Here is a 12,299-nt window from a genome sequence, read left to right as displayed (position 1 = left end):
AGACATGTTCCTGTTATTCATAGTCTTATTCTCCATTTCTTTTGTTTTTTAAGACTTATACATCTTGGGGGACCTAGGAGGTTTAGTATGAAAACTACCAAAATACTGAAAAAAGAAGAAAGATAATTGTCAAGATATTCATCTCCATGACACCTAGCATCATGAAAAGGGGATCCCAAGGCAGAAGGCAGCTATGTAACATGTTACAAAGTCATAGGCACAAACAAGGTAGGGGAACAGCTTTCTGATTTTTGCCAGCTTAATTAAATTACCTTATTTACAAATTGGCTTACCATTAAGGAGACCAGTGTTGGGCCTATACAAAAATCAGAGAATAAAGGCCTAAGTTCTCAGTGGGCCCAATCCAGTTTATAAGTAAGCCCTATGTAATTTAAGGATTGTCAGCTCCTAAATGTTTTCTCACCAGCCTAATATCTTTTCTGATAACAGATTCACTTCTGAAGATGAGAAATGTATTCTTTTTCTCATTCACAATCTCAATCTTTCCCCCCCCCTCTCCCCCTCTCTCCCTTCCTCCCTCCCTCCTTATCTAACTATCTATCTATCTATCTATATCTATCTATCCATCTACCTATCTCTCTCTCTCTCTCTCTCTCTCTGTTGCTCCTCTTTGGCACAGGGTTAAGAAAGCAGAAGGTAAGATGTAATTTATTCAATATGTGTTTACAGATTTTCTTAACGCTATGCAATGTGAAATTAGCAGCTCACACACTGGTAATTCCTAATTTTTCTGAATAACTCAATAATAACCATCATCACTAAAAAGAAAAAAATATTGTCCAGAAGGAACTGAAATATAACAGGGATGATCTATAGAAAGAAAGATTGGAGGAGGTGTTGCTTAGGTCCTAATTTTGATCCTGAGCAGGAAGAAAAATGTCATGAAGAGAACAGTCACTGGCTGTAACATCAAAAAGAATGGAGGCGCTCCAAAGAAAAAAGTGTGCTTACTTCAGGGTTCATCCCTGAGCAAAATGATGGTCTCGCATACTCAGTGCATTCAGTGGATTTGGTGGCTACCTGCTAGTGAGATAGCAGAAAATTTGAGAAGGCAGGCTTGAAATTATTCCTGCCACTCCAAGATCCTACACCAAAGCTTATGATTTTGTGTCCTATTAAAATATAATTGGGGGAAACAGAAGACTTTGAGAGTGAATAGGATAGAGCACAGATGTTCTGGTAAATATTCACAACTGGACCTCTGGTAAAACATCCCCGATTTGTAGTATGAAATAAAATTCATATTTATGGCAAGACAAGAAAAATTTAAACATAAAAATTCTTCTCTGCCTTTTGGCCTCCCCTCTCCCCCATCTATGCATTGTGTCTCCACATTATGCATTGACCAAACCTCCCCCATCAGCAGGAATACCTGCTCAACCATAAACAACATTCTTCTAGCATCAACAACTCCTTAAAAGAGAACAGTCCTTCCTGATCTTGTGAAGGGTCACATGACCCACCACGATGGCACTTAAATCTGGATTGTGTAAATTGTCAATAATTTGTTATTTAATGTGCAGCCCTGTGTCTTAAAAAACTTATATAAACTGTGTCTTGACTTCTAACAGGCAGAACAGTTCTCAGAGCTTTCTGATATGCTCTTTCTGGGTTATAATCCTCAAATTTGACTTGAATAAAATTTTCCAATTCTTTCTTAGATCAACTGGTTAATTTTTCAACAGTAGCATGGGTATAAATACTTGCATCACGGCTGGTTTCAAGTTACCAATGTGACATTGCTGAATGTGAAGTTGGCAAGAGCTGTGCACAGCCAGCTCCCCCAGGCTGGTTGGAGCTGGTTCCAGCACCCGCTCAGAGCCTAGGCCTCTGGGAACCAGAGGGCATGAGAAAGTCTCTCTACATGGAAAGGAGGCAGGATGCGGAACCAGGTTCACACTAAGTGCAGGGCTTGTGGGAAGCACACTGCTTCTCACTTTTCCCATATACTGTCCCTGTAAACTTTCCTGGTAACCAGTGAGAACCAATTCTAGCCTATACACCTTTCTTTTGGCATTGTTAGTTGACTGAAGCAAATGACTTTTAGAAACAAAGATGGCAATAGCAATTTAACCAAAAGAACCTGGTGACTGTTCTATTTAAAATAACTGATTTGAAATAAATTTTGTGAAAAGAATTTAAAAAGACTCGTCAGTTTATAGAAAATATCTGTTTATCTCTCTGTATGAACTTTCACACTGTCTCTATTGTCCCAAACACATTTAAGTCTTCTGATTGAGGAAGCTGACAATGAGGGTTTTATGTCCCATTTCACTGAAAGTTGGATTTGTGGTAAGCAACAGGTGCAAATATTCTCTTACCAGCTCTGGATGAAAGACGGATGTTGATTTATGCAGCCATTTTAGCCCTTTGTTTCTGTTATCACAAGGGTGCAGCCTCAGGGCTCCGTTATCAGGGAAGGGAGCTAAACACCATTCTCCTTGTTTAATAAGTCTTAACCAGGTGTAATTAAATTGTTGAAGCTGTAGGTGAAATGAATAAGAAGGTGACTTCCAATGGCACACACAAGTAGCAGCTTCGTCAAACGTTTTTGTTAGCAATGCTTAAGAATACAGGCACTCTAGTCAGATGTTCTGTGTTCAAATCCTGGTGTTGCCACTTTCAATTCTGATCATGTGGGCATATTATTTACCCTGTCTAATCTCATTTTTATCATTTTTAAGTTGGATAGCTATAGTGTCTATCTCAAAACCTTGGGGTAATGACTCTCAAGTGTTGAGCACACAGTAAGGCCTCAATAAGTGTTAGTTGCAATAAAAAAAGTATTTAGTACAATTAGTATGTATCTGCAAATGGATGTCATTTTAGGTGTTCTGAATGCCAGACTACCTTGTTGCTTGAAGTATTGGAACATTCAAACCACTACATGATTTAGGCCCCTGGCCATTGGGGCTACAGGGAGATCCAAGTCACAGTCCTAAATTACTTTGATGGGAATTATTATGTTTCTTTTTTTTAAGACTAGACATTTGGACTCCTAGAGGCTTTGTTCTATTATAGGAAAGGTTAAAAATCTTTCTTTGCTGGTAGCATAAGGAATCACCATTTTGCTACTATGTCAGCATCCCCCAGTTCACAGGAACGGCTCTTGGAGATGTCCAGTTTTGGGGAGTCACCAACTGTATGTTTAAAATAAATACTGTTTTAGGTAATGGAATGATGTTCTTAATTTTTATAAATATTTCTCTCCAGTTTGCTTACAATCTAGTACTATCTGCCTGGTCAATATACTCTAAATGTCTAGGTGTGTGGGAAATTTGTTGTTTTGCACCAATGTAAACATATTTTAAGAAAATAGACTGCTGGTAAAATCTATCTAAATACTTTTATCTAATGGATCATTTGTAACGTAACTGAGATTTGACTTAGATTATCAAGTATGTTATTGTGTTAGAACTCTCCATTCAAAGGGTAGTACCTGGACCAAAATTAGCATCTCCTGGGAGCTACTTAGAAACGCTGAATCTCAGTCCCCACTATGGACCTATTAAATCAGAATCTGCATTGTAACAAACTCCCCAGGTGATCTGAGTGCACATTAAATTTGAGAAGCACGAACATGTCATAATACAAGGATTTATGTGGCTACTAGAAGAAGGTAACTCTTACCTTGAAAAGGGACATTTCAACTGGTAGAAAAGTTAATAACTAAGGAGACATTTTAAGTAAGGTGACGGATAGGGCTTGATGGTTCAATCCTAGGGTTTTATTCCTTTTGAGCTTTTTTGGATGAATGCTACAGTCACTGGCTTAATATTAAGCCTCATTAATTCTGCTAAAAATAAGTTAACTTCCTCCATGTTCCTTTACTTTTTATTACTCAAACCAACCAAAAGAAGCAGAAACTAAAAATGAGTAACAAAACAAAAAGGAAGATGGGCGTTTGTGAAAAGCAGGGGCTCCATGATTCATACTTTTTGTCTCCTAGCATCCCTTCGAGAGACTTAGTGGTTATTGAGAACTTGGATTTCAGATAAAATACCAGTTAATCAGACAGAGAAAGTCACTATAATGATGAGTCTTGAAGGATTGCATTAGTTAATATTTTACTTTCATATAATTAGGACTGCTTATGGTTTTGTTTTACAATTTACTACTTTATTTCCTCTTTGAATTGTTAATACGTGAAAATTACTTCTTTCAATTGATTTTTGACACTTTTCTCTTTCCTCTGTCTCCTCTTTCCTAATTAAGAACGAATGCCATTAGCTTCAAGTTTACAATCCATAGCTGAATTATAGCAGCTTTGAATTAAGAGGTAGAGGTGGGATGTGCTTGAAAATACAAGCAATACCTCTAAGTCAAAGCCAAGGAGTAAGTCTTGGAAAGCCTAGATTCTCATCACAAAAAATTTCTCTATCAAAGAATTTACCTGCAATTTTAGGGGGTGAGTTCAACTCCTGAATGTATGTTCCTGTGAGTCCTATTTGGTACCCAAACTGATAACTGTCCCCACAGAATGAGTTGTTAGGAAACATATGTTGGAGAGGGAGGTGCCATCACTCAGAGCTCATCTCCAGCCCTGCAGAGTCCTTGCTCTGTTCTCCCTGGCCCTACTCCCTCCCCTAAATATGTGCTCTGAGTTTGTTGAAATTTTGCTTAGACTTTTCCACCATGGATCATGAATTGTGCAATTTGTATTACTCCCTTAAGATGTAGGATAACGTGTGTGTGTGGGGGGGGGGGGTGGAATCAGAGAGTAAAATTGCTCCCTTAGATTAATTATTTTAAAATATGTACCATCTTTATTTTCTTTATCATTTTGTCTTTATATGTAATGAGTTACTTTTCCCATTTTTGTCTTTATTACTATAGCAGTGAAAATTTGTGGAGCAGCAAATGTTAGATATTCTTTTACAGGCTTCACGTGTGTTATCTAATTCCATCCTCACACCAGCTTTGGAGTAGGCACTATTATTACTGCCATTTACCTAAGGGTTAAGAAATTTCCAGTTGACACATTTTTTACAAGTGATGGAACCAGAACTGGGTCGCCGGTGGGTTGACTACAGTATCCACCTTTATTCCCTCAGTCACTGTTTTTTATATTTAGAAGTGGACCCTGTTGTCACCAACCCTATCATTACACAGAAATGTAGAAACTAATTATTGTTTCTGTAGGCGAAAATGAATTTCTCAAGTGAATGATGAATATGTCATAGCCTGCACCTATCAACTACACCTGCACCTACTATCAACTGTACCTAGCATGAGAGAAAAAAACCCAACTCAGCATACCTTGCTGCTCCCATCACAGTCTTCCAGAATGGCTGTGGTGTTTTTGCTGGAAATGCATTTACCCAAGGCCTCATTAATAAGCTAGGAAGCAAAATATAAAACATGCGTTAAGAAAAGATATTTTAAAGTAGAACAAGACATTCAGAAAACACAGAACATAAAACTATAATAGGGTTAAAAGATAGTTAAGTTAATAGCATTACTTAGCAGTATACAATTTTATTGGTTGCTATCTCTAACACAGACATAATGTAATCTTGCTAAAGTACAGCTTCCATCTGTCAATTGAGGCCTGCGATTCAGCCACAGAGCCAACAGAGGCTCTTAAGTAACCCTTGCCTGGAATGCTGAATAGGAAAGGAGAAAAAGGTGGCATGAAAAGTAGTTATTTTCTTGTCTCAAGTTTGTCTGATGCATATATTAAAAGTCAATACACATACTTGCAATTTAATCAAACCAGCGGTTATGGGCTCTGTTCCCTGGATGACCCCTCCAAGCTATTTGACTGCTTAGGCACTGAATCATAGATAAATTGAGTCCTTCAAAAACAGCAGATTCCAGCTGACTCCTGGTCAGAATCTTCCTAATGACTCAGGCAAGCAACAATTCATTATAGGGAAGTTACGCAAGTTAATACAGAGCCAAGCTTAAAGGCACTTTCTGGCAGGGCCCCAGGTTTTTAATGGATTTCTAAGGTCCAGTATGGAGGCAGCTTTCTATAAGTCATCATTTAATGTGGAAAAATATTGATTCCCTTGCTCCCTTTGACATTCTGGGCAGGTCTAACGAGATGGTAGGTTAATAGCACAATTTGGACTCCTCAGATATCTAGAAGAGCTGTGTAGAGTTAAGTGTCTACACTCAGGGAAGCCCCCTGTGCTGGGAAGTGGGGAGGTCTTTGTTGCCAGGGACTTTGTTTGTGTCCTTTCTGTTCCAGGGCGCCTAACAAAGAGCTCTAACCCTGGAGGGCTGTAGGACGCAGGCTATGTAGCTCACAGAGTTGCCAGACTTCATAACACAGTGCTCAGTGGGTTGGTTCTCACTTTTACATGCATAACTTTTCTTGCAAGAAAGTTAAGGGGCATCTTTAGGGTCCAGAAAGTGCAGAAAAAAATGTGAAAACAAGAGGAAAAATTGCAAATACTGGCAAGCAGGGGACCAATAGTGAGCATGGATAAGCCAGAGTTGGAATTGAGGTGTTCCACACATGATGGAAAGCCAAAAAGTTAGACCCTCAGTGGAATGGTGTACTGGGAAAAAACAATTTACCCATTAGCACAGGGGTACAAAGGGGAAGCTAGGTTCTCCCATGGGAATCTGAAACCTTACATCAACCTTCATTTTGGTTTGAGATGCACACTTACACCACTAGCATTGGCTAGGAACACTGATAGAACCCTCAAAGCACAAAAATAAACATAAAAATCTACCAGTTTTGTTACCTCTGGGGTGACTGGCAAGCAAAACATTTCTAGAAGAAGAGAATCTCCATCAGAAATCCTCAAAGGAAGCTCTATACACAATTTAAACTGTGACTGGACAATGACAAATTTGGGAGGAGACAACCCATCATTAGTAAGCGACAGCAGTCAGAACCTATGGAAGGAATCCACCACCATGAACTTCAGAGAAAGGATTAATAAATAAAAGTGCACAGAGGTAGAATAATCCTGGAGTTGAAAGAAAGGAAATGCTGTCCCAATTGCTCTCTGGATCTTAACAGAAATAAATATAAACTCCTGTACTTGTAGATTATGCAGAAAATATCTTATTTCAAATGAATTTGGAAAACTCTGGCTTCAGTACAGTTGAACAGGTTGCCTTACTCCAGAACTTCTCAGAACCTTCGGTACTGAGTGTAGGTTAATGTTTAGCTCGTGGCTCTGAAAGGCAACGTGGTACGAGAGTTTGCCAAATACATTTGACCACGGAATCCTATTTCTGACTGCACAACTAATAACTTCGCTCAGAACAGTGTTTGGGAACCCCTGGTTTAATTGATTTCTTTGTATTTATTTCTCACAATCCCTTCTTCCAAGCACTGAAAGCCTTAGAAAGAGAGAAAACTTTTCTATCCCTTGCCTCCCCTCTCCCACTTCATATGAAGATCTGTTTCCCTTCCCTTCTTTTGGAAGTTACTGGAGAAACTGCTTTCCTTCATATAGGAATGGTCTATGAAGTGCTATGGAATTGTTATTCTTTATCTCATTATGAATAGTTTTGAAAACTGGTTTTTAACTTTTCATTAAAAAAAATTATATCCATGCTTTTATTGTAAACCATGTCAATCTTTTTTTTTTATTTAGGAAGTACACAAATTTTAAATTATCCATTTTGAATTATTTCATTTCCAATTTAGGAGGTGGGAGTTCCCTATGGTTTATCTCAGAATTGTTAAACACTAGGCTAGAAGCTGTTTGCTGAGTTTTATCCAATATGAATATGAATTATTGGTGAGGTTCTTTTACTTTATTATTTTCAAATATTTTTGGTTCAGTGAGAAAAGATTTGTTCTTATTTTTAAAAAGTCAAACTTTCCTTAGTGTGTAGGTTGAAAGAAGGGGAAAATATGGAGCAAGTAAAAAAAAGCTGTGGATTTTATTTTCTTGGAACTTTACATGATTATCTATCCAAAATAATGGTCTAGTTAATCTTACTCTGAATTGCCTGGAGAAAGGTTTTTTGTTTGTTTGTTTGTTTGTTTTAATAGTAATAATACTCCCTACTGGTTGCTCCAGAAGGGAGCAAATGTCATTTTATTAAAATTTGTCTAAGGAAGGCAGCAAATAGGGAGGAAAATAGAACGAATTTGTTAAAATCATTTAAAAAATATTTTCCACATTTTGTTGTATTAAAGCTCAGGCATCAGCAGAAGTCTGTTTCGTTAGGAGAGCTCTTCAAAAATTTCATGGGAACTATTATACAAGCTAGCCTCAAAGAGGAACAAAAGATAGTTTTTTAGTTCCCTCTGGTGGTTAAAGTTCAGTAATGCTCTTGCTGAGATTCTGTGCTGTTAGGACAGGAAAAAGTTACTACGCTGATAATTTCTTTTTATTTTATCCTGCTCAGGAAATAGCGTCTTAAAAATGTAAATTTATCTTACAAGCATATTATTTGAACAGTGTATAAACCCAGGTTATTCTTCCTAATTAGTTATCTAAAATAAAATATCAGGTTGAACCATCTGAAGTAGCGACTATTGCATTTTGACCTACAAAGGTGGCAATTATGTCATACACAAACAGGTTACATATACTTATTTGTCAGTTGAATTTTATAAAAGCAGAACAAATTCTCAGACTGGTTTCCTCTCTTTCTCACTTTTCTGGGATCTCTTTATATCATCAAGGGGAATGGCCTTACTAAGTGTCCTTGTCATCAGGAGATTTTCTAGGCAGAGAAAGACTGGGTTTGTACAATCCACTTTCTAGGGAGAACTGAAAAAATATGACCTAAAAAGAGATAAAAAATTTGCATTACTGGAGAAGACCTCTAGGTCAAGGCTTGACTAACCATCTCTAAACCCAGTCTATGATAAGTGTTCTCATATCTTGTCATCCTCTTCAAATTAAGCCTCGCTCCTAGAAAGGTTTTGAAATGGCTTTTTTTTTCTTTCTTTCTTTCTTTTTTTTAAAGAGTTTCTCTCCTTCCTTGACTTTTCTTAGCTTTGTACTCTATCCAACCTATCAAGTTTGGCTTCTTTCCTTTTGGTATGTTATCTTGTGCCCTGGAATTTTCCCTGCTATTGCCTGACAATTTCTGTTATTTTCAATTCCTCTTTGAAATCTCTAAAATTCTAATTAAATCACGCCATCCCATTGCTTAACCCTACTCAGCAACTTCCAATTACATTCTGAAGAAAGAAAGAGAGAGAGAGAGGGAGAGAGAAAATCCTTACTCTGCCTGCAAGGACCTGTGTGATGCATCTCCTTCCTCTCTCTTCACCTTCATCTGGTGCCATCCTTCCCTCCTTCACACCCTGATAACAACATCCATCTTCTTTCCAGTTCTTGAAATCCTCAAATTTTCACCCATCTTAGAGTTTTTGCACAAAGGGCATCCTCTGCCCATGGCTCTCTTCTTTACAGCTTGGCCAGCGCTTGGTCTTTCAGGCCTGGCCTTCAATGTCTCCACAGAGTTGACTACTCTAAGAATAATTCATGACTTGTGGCCAGTTCCCTAAATAAAAGCTATTATATTTTTAATTTACAGTTTACTTGCTTATTTGTTTATTATCTTTCTATCCTACCCAACTTTAAGCTCCACAGAGAAGGGATCAAGTCTACTTCATTCATCACCCTACAATCCAGTCCTGAATACTGCCTGGTTTCTTGACACTCGGGATGTGTTCGCTGAATTGATCAATGAACATGGCCGCCGGGAAGCCTTCCTCAAGTTTACCCAATGTATGTAGTCCTCAACCATGCCTGGTCTCCTCTGCACTCATTTTTGCTGTTTATTTATAATGTAATAATTCATTCTTCCCCATGCATTTTCAAAAGGGTTTTTGCATTGTCTTTTTACGAGGTCAGATTTTAAATTGCTGCTTGAACTTACCACACCACTTGCCCTCACTATGGGAGCCTTCAAGTCTGGAAAAACATTCTCCAAGTACCACTTGAAGCTTTTGCATTTTAGTTTCTTTCGAAGTTCCCGTTGTTGAGTGAGGTTTCCGACATCTAACCCTTGGTCTATGAGGTGATCTCCATGGCCGTAGAAGAGGTCCTTGTACTCATCAAGCCAGACCTCAGCCACCCTCACCAAGTTCCGTTCCACTGTCTTCATCCGGTCTTTGGGGAAGGAATATGGATTGTCATTTCGGAATATGTGGCCCACTCGGGAACAGGGAATGATCTCAATTTCGCCACCACACATCCACACCTGGAACAATTTGATGACACGCACAAATTATCCAGTGATTGTCCACAAATCATGGGCAATTAATGACAAGAAGCCACCTGGCAACTTTTTCCCTCTGTTGAAGTACTACTCTTCACTTCTGAAATCCTTTTCAACAGAAAATTAAACTCAACAGGTTTATTTAGTTTTGTATATTGCTGTGGACCATTTTAGGATTATTAAAATATATATATATTTCTCTTTTCCTATCCTGTGTAAATCTTGTTTTTTTCTAAAAATATCCTAACAGAATCCCAATGTATGAAATATGTAACATGAGTTCCTGCTTTAGTCAGATCAAGGAAAGGAATATATATTTCCATTTTTTCAATGTCCCCTTCTCACATCTTGGAATGATCTGTATGACTTGTGGACACAACTGAAGACAATTCTTCCTGATCAAGAGCTCAAAGTAATACCCCTGTTACTATATACGCCCCACTCCATAGGAAATCAGGTGCTTTGGATGCTCTCCACTATGGCTGCTGGCACCGCTTTCTCAGATATGAATCAATGGTTATATAAATATCCAGAGTTATCTGAGACGTCCTAAGATGCTGTACTATCGCCTGTTGGTGGCCTTCCCTAGTAGCTCTTTTTATTCTTCTGTCACTTGTGCTCTCCAAGACGGCCCGTTATTAAACAATTTCGTTATTTCTAATATATTAGAAAAACCTATGAGAGTAATTTTGTGTCAAGTATGCATCCCACAGCATTTACACTGAATGGCAGACAGTTATTTTCCCCACATTCAGATGCAGAAACCATGTTGTGAAATATGAGGGAACTCCAATAAATTTCATGAGAGTTATTGATTCTTCCAAATTCAATCTGGAATATGAAGACATTAATCCAGAGGCCCTAATATTTCTGTGAAATTTCCTCCCAGAGGCAGTAACATATCTGATTGTATTAGTAAAATGAAACTGTTTAAAAATGATAAACTCTTAATTGTAAAGAGAATTTGAGAAACACTTGGTGATACCTTGAAAGAGAGCTCCATATTTTCTCCACCCCAAACATCGAGCCCAGGATCGTATGTTCCAAGTTCAAAAAAGTATTTTTTATCAATAGAAAATAATCCACCTGCCATGACGGGGCATCTACAAAAAGAAAAGTTGGCTTTTTAATCTTGCATGTCATGGGAGCTCAACTTTTAGAGTGGGTTCCCTACTAGGAGGCATTTTAGAATATTTACCAAGTATGGGGAGGTCTTGAAAGAAGTCACTCAGCATCTAAGTGACAAATTCCCTGGTTTATGTGACAGAACTTGATTAGGGTCAGCAAAGATGGGGCCTGGAACTAGGATTCTTACTTGTCATGTATGCCCTGACACAAATTCTCCAGAGATGTTATTTTTAATAACAGTTATTTAGTGCTGTTTAGGGAAGACCCGGCAGGCACTGTTGTAAGTGTTATATATGTATTAACTCAGGCCTCACAAAAATCCTGTATGTAACACTAAGACACTACAACCCAGAAAAGGTAACGAAGTTTCCTAAGGTCACAGACTGGTAGGCTGTACATCTGGGGTTCAAATTTTGACTCTATGATTTCTCCCCCACTATACTGCCTCAACTGTACACAAACTTTACTGACAGCTTGTTATGTGGCAAACACTTTTTAAAGCGCTTTATATATAGTATTATCTGATTTAATTCTCAAAACAATCCAAGAGGTAGCTACTTCTGTTAGTCTTAAAGTAAAAATGAGGAAACAGAGACTCAAAGAGGATAAGAAACTTTTTTAAAGTCACCACTAGTACCTAGTAGAGTTCAGATTTAAACACAAAGGGTCTGACTCCAGAGCCTTCACTGCTGTTATTGGTCATGGGGAACAGAAACTACACTTGAGTCAGCAGTTAGACAGGCAGTCATCACTTCCCATGGTGGTCACCACGGAGCCAGCTGAAAGCGGTTTGTGTGGAGAGCCTGCCTTGCTTTTAGGCTGTGCAGCAATCTCAAGGGTGAAGTAATTCCTCCTGCACACTTACCTCCCTTCCCCGTGATTTAAGTGCATATTCTATCTGTATCCCAAATGTCCTTTCCAGATTATCCAGAATGTATTCCCTTTCTAACATTATGTTGAATATAATCTGAATTCAATCACTACATTGACCC

At 38.2% G+C, this 12,299-nt stretch overlaps 1 protein-coding gene across 1 annotated transcript in view; it reads right to left on the bottom strand.

Annotated features, from left to right (window-relative positions):
• GALNT5 (polypeptide N-acetylgalactosaminyltransferase 5) overlaps nt 1–12,299 on the bottom strand; it is a 39,773-nt gene that overhangs the window by 3,637 nt on the left and 23,837 nt on the right. Inside the window, exons 6-9 of the mRNA XM_060107175.1 lie at nt 11,165–11,282; nt 9,838–10,161; nt 5,281–5,361; nt 2,343–2,504 (exon numbers count right to left, since the gene is read on the bottom strand). Coding sequence (XP_059963158.1) covers nt 2,343–2,504; nt 5,281–5,361; nt 9,838–10,161; nt 11,165–11,282 — 685 coding nt within the window. The remainder of the gene's footprint in view (nt 1–2,342; nt 2,505–5,280; nt 5,362–9,837; nt 10,162–11,164; nt 11,283–12,299) is intronic.

Source organism: Mesoplodon densirostris, chromosome 8 (genome assembly GCF_025265405.1).
Source record: "Mesoplodon densirostris isolate mMesDen1 chromosome 8, mMesDen1 primary haplotype, whole genome shotgun sequence".
Taxonomy (NCBI): Eukaryota; Metazoa; Chordata; class Mammalia; order Artiodactyla; family Ziphiidae; genus Mesoplodon; species Mesoplodon densirostris.
Note: the sequence above shows the minus strand (reverse complement) of the source record. Positions and strands in the feature narration are given on the sequence as shown.